Consider the following 18,796-nt stretch of genomic DNA (forward strand, 5'->3'; position numbering starts at 1 on the left):
AAGATTACAATGACCTAAATTGTAATTAAAAATGAGGCTTATCAAAATCTTGAAATTTTTAGAATTAAATAAATGATAAAAATAAATTAAGGTACTTTGATTTTGATGATGTTTTGAGAGAGGTAGTAATCATGAAAATTATATTAAAGTTAGAAAAAATAAATTACTTCATTTAATTAATTTGCAATATACATACATACATACTTACGTACGGGTGGGAGATGTTTTAAAAATTTTTAATTAAGTATAAAAAGTTGTCTTGCAAAAGAATTTAATAGAATTTGCACAAAGAAACTTTGAATATATAGTACTAATTAATTTAAATTTATTAAAAGATGCTGTAAAAAAGACATCGAATAAAATAAAGCTCTTTCATAGACAGATTATGGAATAATTAATAGGGTGGGTGGAAAAATAAAATGGAATATAAGGGCTAGGTAATTTTTTTACAAATAAATCATTAATAACTACTAAATGTTAATTTTCATAGAAAATGCTGTACCATAAAGCTCATGACCAATAGAGCTTGTGTTTATACCTTGGATGGAAACTTTTATTAATTACAGAGATTGTTATTTAGATACTGCATTTTACAATAATAAATGCCTTAATAAGTGTTTGGACTTTGAGGAGGTAAAAATGGTTGAAAGAGGTGAAAATTTAGATTCCATTTTCAATTTTGATATTATTTTCATATATTAATGATTTATTAAGCTCTAAATTTTTTTAAAAGTAGTTTGTTTTCTAGAGATATAATTGAGTAATATTACCAGTCAATTCTTAATTATGGTAAACTATCATGAAAAATGATTAGTACTCCTAATATAAATTAAATTACTCGAGTAAATATAATACCTGCATTTTTTTGGCTTCTTAATTAATCTATCATTTAAATGGATTTTTACTTAATAAATAGAAAACATCACTCTATAATTTCACTTTAATTTGATTAATAAATATTTATTTATTTATTTGCAAGTCTTTTTCTCATCAAAACGAATTAGAATCAATCAATCATATCGTTATTAATAAAGTGTGGGGAAAGCTAATATCATAAAATATAAATATTAATAATTTGAAAAAATACACAATCTTAAGAAAAATAAAAAAATTTAAGATATCTCCCATAATATTTAATTTACTTTAAAATCTATCCATTAACCTATCTATCAATTTAGGCCAACTAATAGCAATATTAAGATACTCATAAATCTACTAATTCTACTTCACTACTGAAAAAACACCTTCGTTTCTTAGAGAGAAGAATTTAGAAAATACACTCACTTAAACTTATCTTATCCTTTTGTTCCAAAACCTTTTGGTCTTCTATTCTATTTTTTATCGCTTATCAATCACATCAATCAAATCTATCTTTGGTTCTTTGAATAATCTTATTCAAATAAAAATTGAAGCATAAACAATTCAAGATTAAACTAGTTAAGTATTTTTGTTTCTGATTTATTCAAGCGTATATACCTTACCATACCATACCGTCTGTCGATTACTCCAAAAAATTATAAAATTTAAAATTCTAAAATTTTATAATTGATAACATAGTAATTCCAAGCTTACTCAAACTCCCTAAAAAAAATTCACTACAAAAAAAGCATTTGCTATTACCACCTCTAGCACGTACGTTTCTATCAAAAGTCTAGTTGTTATTTCTACAAGCTTATTACGCAAACAATATATACTCTTCACTTTTATTTACTAAAATGAATTCATTTGACAAGGAAGAGCTTAGCTAAATTACTCCTCTTTTATAATCCTAAATCCCTGCTTCTCTTATCAGCGCTATTTAAGACTAAAACAAGTCTGCATCAAATAAAAAGAAAACTCAAATTGATTAAAAAACCAATAAAAAACTAGAATCTTAGGCAATTTTTAGCGAAGGAAACCATGACGACCAAGAAATGAGCGAAAGCACATCTAAAAACAATGATTGCATTTCGTAAAACGAATAAAATTTTGTGGACAAATTATCTGAAATAAGAATTGAAAATCAAATTAAATCGAACGAATTACTCACTTAAAAAGAAAGCTGCTCTATTATAAATCCTAACTGTGATTAGCCTACAATTACAATTAAATCAGATTAACAATATCCCAGCTGTTTAAATCAACTTCAATAAAAGTACAAGTCCATCCTTGATTTTAACGGAATCACAAGCGAACTTATTTAAAATATCGGAAACGAAATAATTAGACTCACTACTGAATGGCAAGGAAAAAACATCAACACTTTAAATAAATAATTCCAAAATTCTGTAATGAATTATTTCCTTGAGTGCTATGTTTCAGAGCTCCTAGTTGGAGATTTCTAAGTTGAATTCAAGCGTGATGTTTTCAAATAGCTAACAAGCAAGATGGAACGTGAGGAAGGTAGCTAGCTTAAGAAGCGCTACATTACCCTCTTGAACTATTTCTTAGAGTCTCTTTAGGAGAAAAGAAAAATTTCTGGCTACGTTGAGCTTTTACTGAACATTATTCATGAAAATATCTAAGCTGAAAAAGACACTATTGATTATCAGACTTAGTATCGTAAGAAAATGACCGCCTTGCTTTTGTTAGAGCACTGCTTACATCCTGATCGTAAAACTAAATTTACAGACTTTTATTCTCTTTGGTCTCATGTCTTTTCTTTTTGCCCACTCAAAAGAAAGAAATCTAAGACCTCTGAAGGAAAACCTCGCAGAGCCCAAATTTCTCATTTGTAAAATCTGAACAACTCCTAATCAAAATATCTTTCTAAAGTTTATCAAAAGAACTTAGTCAATTCTGAAGTAGCCTCTAGCCAAACTTGCGCTGCATTCAAAGAGATTCCTTTACTGCCTGCTCTGACAATATAGTCTTCCTAATCTATGGGGTTGGTTGTTAACTCAGTACCTAAAAATTCATTAGAAAAAAAGTTTTTCGAGTCAATTAAAGATTCTCTTCCAAATTCATAATAATCTCTGACCATGATCTAGAAAAATATAAAAAAGTAAGAAAATGACATTTCACCTAAAATAGTAAGTAGTTCTCTTTCAAACATAACTCAGAATTAGCTAGATCATCAGCCATTCGAAGAGAGAAGCAAAGCTTAGAGCAGAGCTACAATTAGCAACGTAAACACCAACTACGTTCCTAAAAACATTGGAATAAAGCACGAAGATGACTGCTCCAACAGCCTCACTCAAGCCAGCAGTATTTACAAATCCCCAAAAACTGCAGAAGGAAATCTTATCTAACAAGAAAAATAAAAAAATAACATAAATTTCGATTTATAAATACCAAGCTTAAATGCTGCTAACACATAGTATGATTTGCTAAATCAGGGAAATTCAAATAATATTTATGCCCCAGAATTAAGAAAGCAGATTAAAACAGGTGAAATAAATTAATCTCAGGTATTCATTCCTTAAGCTTCCCTTTAGATTAGCACTAATTAATTACTTTAATAATAATCATAATTGTAATAAACAAATCCTTTCCTTCAAAATACTATTATGATGAGTCCTCAACAATTAAATTCTTAATTCTTAAACTAACAAATCGGATCTGCATGCTAGGTTGATATGAATCAAGTACTTTTGCAAAATATTTAAATGTAATAACTGCAATAAAATCCTTAATTAATGAATTAATTAAAATAACAATCATAAGTAAGTATTCCTTAATAACTATTAAATATCAATTACCCAGTCAATTTAAGTGTTATTTCATAATAATAGCAACAGCAATAATAACAAAATTATTAGATTATACAAACTCCACTCTTGCACCAAATGCCAAATTTAGTACCAAATCAATAAATTTTTTAATTTTAACAATAACTATAGTAGCAAACTCAACAATAATAGTAGTGGCCCTAATAATAGCAAACTCCTTAGGTAATTCACGATGTAATTAGCAATGAAATTATAGTCCTCAATCCATAAACAATGTAGTATGTGAGATACCAACCAAAATAAGAAATGATGCCCACAAATCCTTAAATAAATACTATTTCAATTAATCAAACACCTCAGTCACTGTTCGAATCTATTCAATCTGGCATAATTGGATAATAAAGTTCTCCCCAAGAAAACTTTGCGCACATGCATTTACAACTCTAAAAGTAACAGCAATAATAAAACATAAATTAGTTTTATCAGTGATAATGAGGCAGACAGTCAGTCAGTCAATTAATAGATTTATAGAAATTAAATAATGAAAAACCTCTAACAAAACTTAACACTGTATATAAAAATAATAATTATAATAATATTAACCCAGTATAAAACTTAAATATAAATTAACAAAAATGAAATATAAATAAATACTAAATAATGATAACAAATTAATAAAAGTAAAATAGTAAATCAGTAACATCATCAAAAAAATAAAATACTAAATGGATAGAAACGATAATTAGTGTAACAAAAGCCAATTAATTAATTTATTTATTTATAGAAGAAAAAAAATTTGTAAACTCATAAGAGGGTTTGCTTGGTTTATCTAACTATATACCTAATATTTATTTATTAATTGCTTCTTTTCTTAGCAGCAGTTCATTACTCCATTCTATTTCTTTCACACTTTGATAAAATATGAATTTTGGTAATTATAATAATAAATTATTGTAATCATAAAAAATATCCTAATTACAAGATTTGAAATTTAGTTCTAAATGTAAAAAAGGGAAATTAAAATTAGGATAAACAAGTAAATTAATTAATTTATTAATTCATACTATTTATCTTCTATCAACTAGCTTCCCTTTTTCAAAAAAATTTAATATCGGTTCATTTAAAAAAAATAAAACACAACTACAATATATAGCAGCAACTTACTTCAAATAATAAAATAAAATACCTTCCCTTCCTCTAATGCTTAAAAAAAACATACTAACAAACTATCTATCTTTATTTTTCATATTAGTTTATAAATTATATAATAATAATTTAATCCTTAAACTCTTCGTCTCCTTTTATTTGTATTCTTTCTTTATTTATTTATCTTATATCTATCTATCTTATCTGTATTCTTCCAATTGTTTTTATTTTAAATTACACCTTAAAATTGCAATAAACAATAAAGACTTATTAATCTTGTCTATGTTATTTTTGAAATTAGATTGGAGAATTCTAGCAAAAGCTTAAATTACAAGGATTAAATATTAAATTCAGTGAATATTTGAAACCTAGATGGTAAAAGCTAAAAAAGCTTTGCTCTAATGCTGAAAAGTAACTAATTATTACCTACAATCCATATACCGTACAAGTAAATAAGTAGTATTATTTAGACTTTAATTTTTATAGTATAGCCACTGGTTTTTTACAGTTGATCAATAAAAAATAAAATTTAGAAAATAAGAATGTTTGTGTGTATGTATGTATGTACGTGTACAAGATAATCTTTACATGAATGAATGAATGAAAGAATACGCTGGCTAAAAAATGTATAATTAAAACAAATATTTTGAATTTATGAATTAATGAAAGCATTTATTAAATTACTACTTATTTTTGAAATCTAATATGAAAGTAAAAAATATATAATTTACTATTTTCTTAATATAAAGGTAATTTTTTTAATTACGCTGGGTGAGAAAACCATTGTTTATCATTTTACATTACTTTTTTTATATTAAAGTATTTAATTATTAGAACATTTAACATTCTTTAAATTATTGAGTGAATAAAGTCTTCTCTTTTATATATAATATAGATTGTTAGATATCTAAATAGATTAATAATTAACTAGCTAATCAATCAGCCTAATCTTTCCTATCACTTTACTCAATTTGATTTTCATTTATTTTATACTTGTATTTTATTCATATAAGTTCTTAAGCTTTAATGCTTACTCATTTTATTTAATTAAAATCACTTAAAATAAATCTAATTAGACGAAAATATTTGGTTGCTAACACGCATCGACATTAAATGTTGTTTGTTAATATTTTTGATTTGTAACACTCTTCCTAATTTCAGATTTAGATAATAAGCAGTTATAGTTTCAAAAATAAACAAAATTTACTCTCAATATAAATTGATCTGAAATAGAATTTTATATATAATTCACCTTACAAGCTTTCATTACATAATTCAGTGAATGTACTGCTGATCTGGTGAAAACTCACTTCCAAGTAATCATTATTTACTGGGCGAAAATTCATGCGTTATGATATGATTGAAGTGATTTTATAAATTTGACAATCACACAGAAATATAATTTTGAAAAAAATGATACCTACAAGCATAAAACATATTGATTTGATATAACTAATTTACTTGACTGTGCCATCAATCAAACCATTAGATCTACGAATTAATATTAAATTTCACATTTTATTAATCTTGCTTTAAAAATTTTTTCTCACGCTCTATCTAAGGCTGTATGAAAAATTTTTTTTACCTTTGATTAATGTTATTCTAAAAATAAAGGACAACCGGATTATTCGGTAAATATTTTCTTTTAATAAGCCGATAATCGTGTTTCCTGAATTAACTGAAAATGAAGATAGATTAACGAAATAAACCTTAGAAGCAGCTATTTGCAGCTGAAGGACATATTAGATTTCTAATTTTTAAAATTCAAAAATGCACAAAGTTATATTCAATTTTAAGATAAAAAAAGTTATTGTCCCTAAATATTTTCAAAATCTGTTTTTTATTGGAATGCATTAAATCAAGAAAATAAAGAAGACAAAGAGAAAACTAACAAACAAAAGACTTAGAATAATTTTTGCAAGAGCGAAAGTATTTAAGCAAATATTTACCAAAAAAATTTTCTAAAATGCGCTTTTTAGGAAAAAGAGAGGAAGAATTGTCCACAAATTGAATAGAATAAGAAAATTTAAAATAAATTTGAACTAAATGATTGGGAGATACATTTAGATTAATTTTATTTTCATTTTTTTATCTATTTTGATTCTTTCTAAAATAGAAGTTTAATGGAGCCAATTTTTTTACTTACAAATAATTTGGTCACGTATTAAATTAAAACATGAGAGATAACTATTTTCTATGATATTTTGACCCATGTCCAAAGTAGCGAGCTAAATTTTTTTCATTTTAAATTTAAATTTCTACTCTAATAGAAGCAATTTTGGTTATGGTATTTGCTAAATTGTTTTCTACACTTCCAAAATCTTAAAGTTAGCAAATAAATAAATATATTTGAGTTTATAGCAAAATTAAAAAAATAATTTACAGAAATAAGATAATTTAACTCTTGAAGGCGTTAATTGAAAATATAAATTTGAAAAAAATAAAGTTACGTTAATAAACCTACCTACCTATCTTTGATTTTTCAAGAGTGGTTAATTCAATGATTGTAAATAAAATTTATCTACTGGATCAATTTCTCTTTTTAGTTTTTTACTTAAACCTTTAATTTAGTTTATTCAAATTTAATAACTAATTAAGCCTTTATCCCTCTCTAAATAACTCTCATTTGTTTTGAAACAACAGTTAAAATTTTCTTTTCAACAATGGGGTAAGTTAAGATTCATTATTTTTATTTAACATATTATGCATAACAAAAATTGAAAATTTAAAGAAACTGAATGGATTTAAATTTTCTAAAAATGAATACATACTTAATAGCTAAAATTAGAAGTGAATAGAATAAATGACGATTATCCTAAAGATATGATTCGTAAGAATATTTATTTACACCTATAAAATTATTAGATTACTTTTTATCAATCCTAATTTATTGTCGACGAGCTTACATTATTTTGATGTAGAGTATTTTGATTTCCTGCAGCAGATCATAAGAATTAAAATTATCAAATAGTAATTTGATTTCTTTCTCAGTTTTTTTTTTTTTTTTTTTGAATCAGTAATTATTACAATTCATAAGAACAACCAAAATCATATTATATCGTTAGTTTACTGTTCAAGTGTTATTGTATTGTAATTACTTTATTGATTTTAAAAAATATATTTAAAGATGATTTTTTTTACTTCCTATGAGATTTGAATTATAAATCAGAGTGAGTATCTAAAGGTCATTAATTTGTATTGATTAATTTATAAAATTATTAATATTAATAATCGAGTAAGTCGACGAAAAAACATCATCCATGCATATTCAAACATCATACATGATATTTTTTTAAACAATCTATTTTTATAACATAAAATTAAAAAAGAGATTTAGCCAAATAAAAATTTACTTTACATATTTAAAAAATTTATATTTGAATTAATGTAACTAATTATCAACGCAAATAATGCCATCATCTAATAATGCTCAATCATTCATTTAGTAAGAAAAGGTTATTAATATTATTAAAAGTAAATTTAAAACCATGTATTTTGATGTTTCAACTGATAAAATTTAGACTTTTTGGTATGAAATGTATTTGAAAAGTATCCACTTCCAATAAGAAAAATTGATAAATCTTTTTAATTGTGAAAGAATAATTAATACATACATACCTGTTTTATCAATATCATATTTACCAAGTAAAAAAATAAAAAAATTTACTTTAATTTTTACATTCTTTTATTAATTAAAACATTAATATTTATTTCTTTTCTCTCAATTTTTGTTAAAATAAATAAATTTAAATAAATGAAGAACATGTAAAATGAATTAATGAGAGAGATTTTTTAAATCAATAAAATTGAAAGTAAAACTCTAATAAAATAAAATATCCTAGTTTCAATAAATAAATAGATTCATGAAAAAATTAAACATAAATAATTGTTTTTATATTGATAAAATAATATAAATTTTGTTGGACTAATGTTTATTTCATGTAATCATTAAAAGGATATTGCATATGTTTAATTACATATTTAATAAAATGCTACAAAATATTTAAAAAATTAATATTACTCAATTTCCACAAACAAAAAAATTTAATCGACAAACGGAAAAAGAATAAATGATTGATAGCTCGAATTTTTCTTCGTTTATATTTACTTTAAAAACCAAATTTAAATTCACTCACAGTTTAAATTTGCTTAAAGCTTATTAAACAAGCTTTTGTTTTTTATCGAAATCCATTTACTTTAAATCTCCTTCTTCTTCTGTGTGCAAGGGACTAAATACTTTTTCTGATAATTCATTATCTTTCTAGCGATGCGGAGTATATACACTTTCAAGATCATCGTCATCATCATTTGATTGCTAGTTTTGGTCACCCTTTAACTCTGGAATTGCTTTTAACATTATTAAAATTTAATTGAAATAAGAAAGTAACTTAATTCAAATATGCCTGATTTATTTTTATATTTCTTTTTTTAAATTTTCATTGAAGTAATACATTCATTAAATTAAAAATAAATGTCTTATTTGAAAAATAAACTCTAGAAATAATCAATTAATTATATGTTAAGAAAGAATTACATATTTGAGCTTTTCTCTTAGGGTTATTCATTTCTTCCATCAATTCTGTTATGGTCTTTTCTAATAGATATTTGAAAAAAGTAATTAATTAGCTTAAGATTGGAGAGTGGAAAAATTTAGAAAAATTCAAGCTTTACTTTATAATAAAATTGTAAAAATAACAACTATTATTTATAATATGAGCAATAGAAAATATCTGTTCTCTAATTACTCTAATTATGGAAAGGGTAAAAGTGTATACAAAATCTATTAACTCAGCTTAGAAATCTAATTTAAAGAATTTATTTTTGATTATCAAACGAATTAATGTAAATACCTTAAGAATTATTAAAGAAAGTAGGAATAAAATATAAATGTACTTTATTTTTAATTGATAATAGCTGGGGAATGTGAGTAAAAATAAATATCTTTTGCAAATCAACCAAATTAGCTTATATTTTTTCAAATTATAAATACCAAATATTAATTTTTCAATAACATTTTCTTGATAACTAACTAAATAACTAGCTAGCAATCAATCAATCAAATACTATTATTTATACAAAAATTGTATTACAAAGTTCAAAATATATCTTAACTAAAAATGAAAGTCTAGGAATGCATAAAATGAACTCTAGTACATTTTAAGTAATAAGTGCTAATAAATTTTAGTTATATTCTAATAATTTCTGACAAAAAGTATGCTGTGTGTGAAAATTAATTGTAGCTAAAAATTTGTTCTAATCAAGAAATGCAAAAATAATCATTAAATTTGTCTTAATTATTTGCATAAACTACGGATCTACTCTTTTAAACCAAAAATAAAAGGCTTTTAAAAACTATTTGTTTATTCTGTTAATTTCTTTAATTGATTTTTGTTATTTTAAATGAGATAAAAAATACAAATTTTCGTGCTTAGTACTATAATTTATCAGAACTACCTTACAGTTTTACAAAAGAAACAAAATCCTTGAAATATAACTGATTTATAAAACAAGAAATAACAGCCTAAGATTTTGCACTTTCATGCTTCTTTATATTCCCTTTTAACAAACTAAAAAAATAATTGTTTGATACTTAATTTTATTAAAAATAAGTTGACAGTGCTATAAATTTTATATATATTTTTTTCCTTATTTTTTTGATGCTAATTTTTTTGTGATAAATTAAGTATTTAGAGCATAAATGTGTGTGATTAATATTTGCTAGCACAAATTTAGCACATATTACAAATAAAAAGTGTAAAGTACGATAATATTTTATCAAAAAATATTAGATGATTATAATAGTTGTTGATAAATGAGTTAGTACTCCAATCAGTTTTTAGTGACGCAACTTGAACTAAGTAGTGAAATAGATACATAATTTGATGTATCAAAAAGCAAACTGAAACAAAATTTAAATTACATTTTTCTATAAAAATTTTTCAAGAGAAAAAGAATATTTCTATATTTAAATTAAAGGGGTAAGATTGATGATAGATTGATTGATTTTTTATATATTTATTTATTTTTTTTCTTTATTCAATTGCTAATAAGATTAATTCCTTTTTGTCATAGCAAGTAAAGGGAAAAATTCTTTACTTATAAATAAATAAATAAATATTTATTTATTTATTTTTGCTTGATTTTTGACAAAGAGGACATTGTAAAATAAGTTAGATCCAAATTTTCTAATTTAATATTTTATAACTGTGTAAATACTCTATTTTTTACACTTTTCACGAAATTTATACCATAAAAATTGACAAATTAAATTTCAAAAAACAAGCAAAAATCTTTCAGATTATTTGTCTTAAGTAAGCAATATGGAAATTGCTTTGAATTATTTATTATAAATAAAAAACTGTAAGCCTTGAAAAAAAAAAATAAAAAAAATCGTTTTTACTTGGCATAATAGGACTTATATTTTCACCTCCTTCTTGGTTGTTTATATTTATATCATATAATTCTTCACACAAAGCTACAATTTGCCCATTTAAGGTATCAATGTTGTTTTCGTTTATCTCTAGTTCTTACTAGGAAATTTATTTTAATTTGAGAGTAAGGATACCCTTTAATGCATTCTCTTTTTACAGCTTGTTTTTGATAATTAAATTTTCTTAAATGTAGTTTATAAGGATTTCCAAACATATTTAGTAGACTTTTGAATAGCTTTACTTTTTGTCAATTATGTATAACAAGTTTAGTATTTTATTTACTATGAACACGCCAAGTTATTTTTTGGATGTAACATCTTTCTTTGTAATTTCTTAAACAAGCTCCATTACCTTAAGCATATGCTCAGGAGAATTGGAATTTGTGCTTTTCATCAAATTGAATATTGTTTTCTTTTGGCTATTCTTTAATTGAGAAATTTCATTTTTTCTTACAATTTAGAGTAGCAAGCTCTCTATCTAAATTAAAGTATTCTCTTACACACTTATACCTTCAATTTCTTCTAAAATATAAATCAACTGCACTAATTTCTTAGTGATACCAAGTTTAATAAATATATCTAAACTGTTGATGAGTAGCTTTACAAGCTTTAGAATTATCTATATTTATTCTTGATCTATTATCGATAATGAATTTACCAGAATATGAGGACCGTCTTACTTAAGTAATTCAAATTGGGGAAGTAAAGCCAAATTTTCATCACATAATATTATTTAGTAAATAGTAACAAAACACAATTTTACCAATCTCTAGTCAGCTTTTTCACAGATCTTTAGCAAGTCATAGATAAATCCTTTAAATAATTGCAATCTCATCTCTGTAGGCCTCTTATCAATACAATATTGATAAATACTTTAAACAGAGGCTATTTGCAAATTGTAGTACTCACAATCAGTTCTCAAGAAATATTTGTAAATTTTGGTAATAACTTGAGGCTAATTAGACAAAAAAAAGATATCTAGAAGAGATTAACTAGAAATGATAATATGCATAATCTCAATATTGAATTCATAACTTTGGGGTTACTCTGAGAAATTTTATAAATCGAATTAAAAATTAGTTTAGTGTTTTATCAAAAATAATTCATTCTTTTTCTACCCTGCATAGTTCATAGAAGGTTAAGAATTCCCTGAAATTAAGTTACCATTTCTTTCATCCATTTCTCCTTGTTATTCTATTTACTTTTCTCTCAGGCATAACATAAAAGAAATAAGTCTTGAAAAATAGTCTTCGTCATCATAAAGGCTTTCTAATAAATTAAGAAATTTCATCCTGGGAGTAATAGCTTAGTCAATACAGTATGCCATGAAAAATTAGAGTTTTTTTAACCAGTTTAGCCTTGTTTCTAAATTATTTACAAACATGGACCTTTGCAAGAACTTCTCGACCATTTCAAAAGGAGTCAACTTACCATCTAGCTGCTCTATAAGTTCTTTATATTTAGAAAGTAATTCCTATTAATGAAAGAAAAAGTTCAAATATAATTTAATATTTTGAATGTAAGTAATATTCTTTGTAATATTTCAATTGCAAATTAAATCTCCTCTTTTTATATTATCATATAGAAACATTTAAGGATATCTTATTACTTCAAATAAATATTTTTTGTAAGCTATTTAAGCAAAAAATATAATTAAATTCATGCAGCTAAGAATAATTTCACATAATTTTCAAGCTTCCTATCAAAAATTTAATAAGCATATAACCAGAATGCTAATTAAACAGATTAATTAATTGATAAAACACTTAAAAAGGTTACAACTAATAGAAATTATTAAGGATTCCTTGTTTCTTTAATTGAAAATTGCTTAAAGTTAAAATCAAATATTTACTCTTTTATATGTAAGTATTTGAAAAATTTATGGTTTGAATTAAAAGACAGCTAGCTAGATGGTTTGCTGTTTAAGAAAAATATTTGTAACTAAATTTATTTTTAGAATTAATTTGAAGTATTTTATCATAAATAAAAATTATATTTCAACTTGTATGATAATATTTAGTGTTTCTCTAACTTAAACTAACCATTAAAAATTTTTGGATGTAACATAACTCGAATTATTTTTATTTACCGTATTGAATTATTTTGCTTTTGTAAGTCCGTAATAAAAATTTATTTACAATGAAACATGCTCCTTAAAAAGTAATTAATGCATGATTATTTTTTTTAGAAAAAAAAAAAAAAGGCGAAATAAATAGTTTTGTAATATATTTTTGGACGGTGTTTAAAGGGTTGTAATATAGTAGTACTAAAATGCTTATTTTTGGTTGAAGAGTAATATTTGTTTGATAAATTATTCTACTATCCCTAATCTAAATCCCATAAAGAATTGTTTAGTTCTAATTTATTATTACTCCCACTGCTTACAATCAAAAATTGATTTTTTTCAAAGAAATTTGATATAACATTTTCTTTAATATTTACTAATTAATTAATTTAATTTATCATACCTTGAGAGTTGGTTGATAGTATTGTCTTTGCATTTCTTCAAATATTTGTTCATCTTTCGATGATCTATATTTCATATTCTAAAGAATTGATATGATAAATGGTATACCAAACACTGTGAATTGAGATATAAACTTGCAATGAGTACTAAGGTGATGATAATCATCGAAAGACTAAAATAAAAGTGAATCTAAAGATTATTAAATTATAGCCTCTTAATAACTCTGTTCCATATGATGAGTAAATCTCGAATTATCGATTACAGTTGTAATTAATTAGAGCAGTTAATAAGGCTTAATTATACCTTAAGATAATTAAATATCGTCATATTCTCCTTCGTGATCACCATAGATAATCATAAAATACTCTTGAAAAAATGCACATGCAGGTGGTAGGTAACTTTCTCTTATAATTATTAAAAAAATATCCCTATAAACAGTTCGAACTTGAATAATCCACCCATCGCTCTTACTAAAATTTTATTTGACAGATATATTATGTCTTTTACAATATGATCGACTCTATAATATTGTATATTCGTTAATTTCACCATGTTCTTCTAAATCTTTTATAATTGTTTTTTAAAATATTAATTCAGCATATGCTTAAAGATTTTATCTCTATCTTATCTCCTTCAAATATATTAGAGGTATTGGTTTGTTAACTTCAATATGAATACGTAGATTTTTAGATATTTTATGGTGAAAGTCATTCATACCTGTTCTTCTAAATGATTTATCTATTTAAAATATCATATTTTCAATCAAATATGAATTATGAAATTTTAAAGTCCATAAGTCGTTTCCTCCTACTGCTGCAACATCACTTGAAGGTGGTAAAAACTCATTTAATTTATTAAGAATTGCATTTTAACTTACAAGTTACATTCCACTGCTTTTTTAATATAAAGATTATATCCCTTCATTTTAGAGCTAGTAAGCTTTACTCTTTCCTGCTTTTACATATTTTAGTTTCATAATATCATATCTAAATATCTCTAAGCTTTTTACTTGAAAATTTTTAATCATATAATCTGTTTTCCAACTCATAGAAAGGTGATTTAAAAAATTTAAACGAGCCTATGTGAAAATAATAGGAGGTGATTAAAAAATTGAAGCATCAAGAACAGAATTCTTAAAAACCTGCTATTCTAAAGTAGATTTTGCATGTGTATCTTAAGCATAATTGAATAGAATCTAAAAACATTGTTCGTGGTTCATATCTATTAATACTTTACTGATGTTGAGGTATTTAATTGAAGCAAATACTTTATCAAAACGTTCATCTACTAAATGTAATGATTCTTCGCAAAGAATGATATAGCTTTTATAAACCTTTGGCAGTTAATCATCTTTTTACTTATTAGATGATTGAAGGACAAGCCAATGGCAGAGCGTTACATAAAGAACATCAGATTTTAACAACTTTTTTATTGTATTAATTACTTCATTAGGTAATAATAAGCTATTCATTTATGATTGTTAACCTAAATTATATTTTCAATATTTTATACAACCCTATTTGTGTGTGTATTAATATCTTTAATGATATATTTTTAATTTAACTTATTGCAACTTCTCTAAAGATTTTTAAAGTTCTCTCCTTACTAACTTAAAACAATAGCTACTTTTATAAATATTCTATTTTACTATTTCTAAGCTTCTATAAATTCTTATGGTTATGTTTAATTAATTTACTGAAAAATTCGTTTTTAAATGTAGATATCTTAGTTTATAGATAAAAATAAAAATTTAATATCAAATTTGAAAATTATAGTTTTATGTTTAATCTAAAAAATAAATAAATATTTTTAATGATATTTTTAAGTTCAAAATATAATAAATGAATTTTTATCAATATATAATTCTATATTAAATTATAAAATTTAATGATTGATTAGGTATTCTTTGAATTATTTATCAATAATTTTTAATAATTTATCAATATGTAACAAGTAGTTAGTTTTTATAATAAGTAGTAACTATTTTATTTGGATTTTTATTAGATCAATAGAAGTATAATCAATCACTCATATTTTTGATTTACAATTTAAATAAGAATTACATAATAGGTAAATATTTAAAGGTATGATTTATATATAAATGAAAGAATTATATTTCAAAAAAAAAAATATATGTCTCTACTAATCATCAAACATAATTATTTTATTATCAGTATGTATGAATGTATGTAATGTAATGAAACAGATAAATCAATTTTATATTGATATTTGATAATCTTTAAATGTTTCTAGAATCGAATAGCATCAAAGTAAAATCATATTCTTTCTTATGCTTGACATCAATAAAATTATATTAACGATCATAATATTTATTTCTTAATTTATTTAAATAACATCAATTGAAATATTTGATAAACACTCAGCATATCTTTTTATTATCTATTAATTAATAGAAAACAATCAATTAATCAATAAATATTGAATAATTTATTATTTTTTTATTATAATGAGTTAGAAATAATAGATTTTAAACTGTCATATTGATGATTTTTTTTTTTAGCTGGATTTATTTATTTATGATGAAGTTTTCAAATTATTTTGATTTTTAATTAAAATCAAAGATTTATTTATAATTTTATTACCATTTATTAAAAGCATATTTATAATTTTTTTCAAATAGTAAATAAGTTATAAATAGTAATACATAAAACGATTACTATCTTAAGACTAAAATCAAAAACTAAATATCAAATTAAAAAAATAATCAGCACTAGGTATAAATGTCATCTTAGGAAGAATGTAGTTTTATCTTAAAATAATATTAATATATTGCTGCTTTATTATCCCAATTATTTTCTTTTTTAAATGAAAATATTATTATAAAAAGAATTTAGAAGAAGTCATAACACATTCATGTAACAGGCCTATAACTTATAACATAATTAAGATAAAGAAGGATTTTAAAGAACTATGAAAGATTATGAGAATTAGTATGATGCTTATTGACTTATTCAATCAAAAATATATTTAAAGATTACAAATAATGTTCTACAATTTTTATCAATAAAAAATTAGATTTGTTCAAAATGAATTTTATTTAAACTAAACCTAATATTCGCCTCAAAATAGAATTAACAATAATTATCTACCTGCCTAAAATACCCTTTCAGATAATTTTCTACAGCAAACATTTCTCTCTGATACAAAGTAAAGAAACATTTAAAAATAAATAAATTAAGTTATCAAAATTCAAAACTTCTAATTACAAAATGATATTTATTTATTGTTATTAATTTTAAATTAAAGCTCTTTCGTTCAATACTAAAGAATAGTCAACACAAACAACCCAAAATAAATGGAAGCACTCAATTAATATTAGTAAAGCTTGTCACCCTATCAAAAATAATATGTTAGACCAAACGCTAATATAGAATTTAAGGAAGAAGATTTGCCTCTATAATACTAAAGGTTTATTTTTATTAAAAGAAATGATTTTCTAAAGTATTTTTTATTTAGATTTAGAGTTCCTAAAACCCCAAATAATGTGTAGGCAAATTAGTAAAATCCACTATTTGATCATGATACTACACTTTTTGGTAGAAATGTCTTAACTTGCTGTGAGAATTAGATTTAATAAACAACTCCTCAACACTTAAAGAACTACATTGATGTTCTAGGTGGAATAGAAGATACCATAGCAAGTATTTTAACTAAATTAAATTAAAATCAAAATATATAAATTATTTAATTAATTAAAAAAGCTATGGAAAGTAGCTTGAAGTTAAGTGAACTCAAAAATCTTGAAGAAAAATATATAAATTACTATTCTCACCCATTAAATACACAAAATTAATATAATAACTAAACATAAGTCCCTTAACCTATTCCTTAAGCTAATCCTTTTAGTAAAAAACCTTGTGAAAATCTCAATCGAAACATTCCTCTGGTGTAAGCAGCATACCCAGAATAACCTCATTTCTAAGGTAAAGATTTTCTAAATAAAATTATAATATTGATGAAAATATAAAAACTTAACAATGAAATAGTTTAATTACTTTAAAAAAAATCTACTATAAAATTTCTTATTGATTAAATAATTTTAATCAATTACCTTTTTCCAATATTAAATTTGATTTTGAAAAAATTTTAACTTAATAAAATTTTAATTAAAAACAATGTATATTAAATTGAATCTTATCTAAAATAAAAATTAATAGACATATAAAGAGATGAGTTAGTTGATGATAATTAATATTCATTTTAAAATGAAAAACCACGCCTTAACCCAATTATAGAATAAAGTAGGAAGTTAAGAGAAGAAAAAATGAAGTTTCTTCAAAAAATTAAATGATTTATTTATCCTTTATCTAATTGTATTTTAATATTTTGAGAAAATTTAAATTTAAAAAATTTTTTAGATGTTTATAAATAAATAAAATAAATACTTTTGGTTAATAGGTTTTATTAAAATTTTAAAGGAATTTAAAAAATATTAAAAGCAAAAAAATAATGGCTTTTATTTAAGAATGAAATATTTAATTTATTTTTAGACAGCAAAAATCAATCACTTTATTGTTCAAAAATGTATTTTTTAGATTTCTATTAATTTTTATCTGATTTTCTTTATTTGATTGGTAAAAAAATAAAATCAATAATAAATCTAAAAAACAATAATGAATAATTAAATTTATTTTTTTCTTGTTGTTAAAATAAATTAAAAATATAAATGAAATTATTAATTTTTAAAATAATTAAAAATTATTAAAAGTAAATTATTTTAATGAATTTATGGTTTAGAAATACTTTATAAAATTAAAAATTTTTAATTTTCAAGAAAAGAAAAAAATATAAGCAACAAATAACTTGAGTTATTCAATTTATCACTAATATACAAATAGGGTAAAATCAGCTTTAATTACATGCCTAGATATTTTAAATTAATTTAGAGTGGCTGATTTAGAGAGACAAATTACGAAATTCAAGTACAAAGTTAACTTTACATGAATAATGAAAAAAATCATATGTAAATATATTTAATTGCATGTTTGATCAAATAAAAATTATAATAAACGTAAAGAATACTAATTGCTTGCTATATCTATAGATTATTTTCATTTAATAATTATAAAAAAAAACAAATAA

At 23.0% G+C, this 18,796-nt stretch overlaps 3 protein-coding genes across 3 annotated transcripts; 2 read left to right on the forward strand and 1 right to left on the reverse strand. All coding sequences in view use genetic code 6, as the record gives it.

The window, feature by feature from the left end:
• Window positions 1-1,715: 1,715 nt before the first annotated feature.
• Window positions 1,716-4,139, forward strand: TTHERM_00703760 (hypothetical protein; the record flags this gene model as incomplete). The annotated part of the gene is made up of 1 exon (XM_001032047.1): window positions 1,716-4,139. The coding sequence occupies one exon, from the start codon at window positions 1,716-1,718 to the stop codon at window positions 4,137-4,139; it is 2,424 nt and encodes an 807-aa protein (XP_001032047.1).
• A 4,789-nt stretch (window positions 4,140-8,928) lies between these two features.
• TTHERM_00703790 (hypothetical protein) lies at window positions 8,929-15,164 on the reverse strand (the record flags this gene model as incomplete). Its single annotated transcript, XM_001032050.2, has 4 exons — window positions 8,929-9,143; window positions 9,331-9,390; window positions 11,197-12,700; window positions 13,695-15,164. The coding sequence occupies 4 exons, from the start codon at window positions 15,162-15,164 to the stop codon at window positions 8,929-8,931; spliced, it is 3,249 nt and encodes a 1,082-aa protein (XP_001032050.2).
• A 1,123-nt stretch (window positions 15,165-16,287) lies between these two features.
• Window positions 16,288-18,005, forward strand: TTHERM_00703800 (hypothetical protein; the record flags this gene model as incomplete). Its single annotated transcript, XM_001032051.2, has 7 exons — window positions 16,288-16,453; window positions 16,542-16,644; window positions 16,730-16,861; window positions 16,961-17,122; window positions 17,171-17,355; window positions 17,416-17,637; window positions 17,872-18,005. Exons 1-7 carry the CDS (start codon window positions 16,435-16,437, stop codon window positions 18,003-18,005), a joined length of 957 nt encoding a protein of 318 aa, XP_001032051.2. The 5' UTR covers window positions 16,288-16,434.
• Window positions 18,006-18,796: the final 791 nt, after the last annotated feature.

Source organism: Tetrahymena thermophila (genome assembly GCF_000189635.1).
Source record: "Tetrahymena thermophila SB210 genomic scaffold scf_8254391, whole genome shotgun sequence".
Taxonomy (NCBI): domain Eukaryota; phylum Ciliophora; class Oligohymenophorea; order Hymenostomatida; family Tetrahymenidae; genus Tetrahymena; species Tetrahymena thermophila.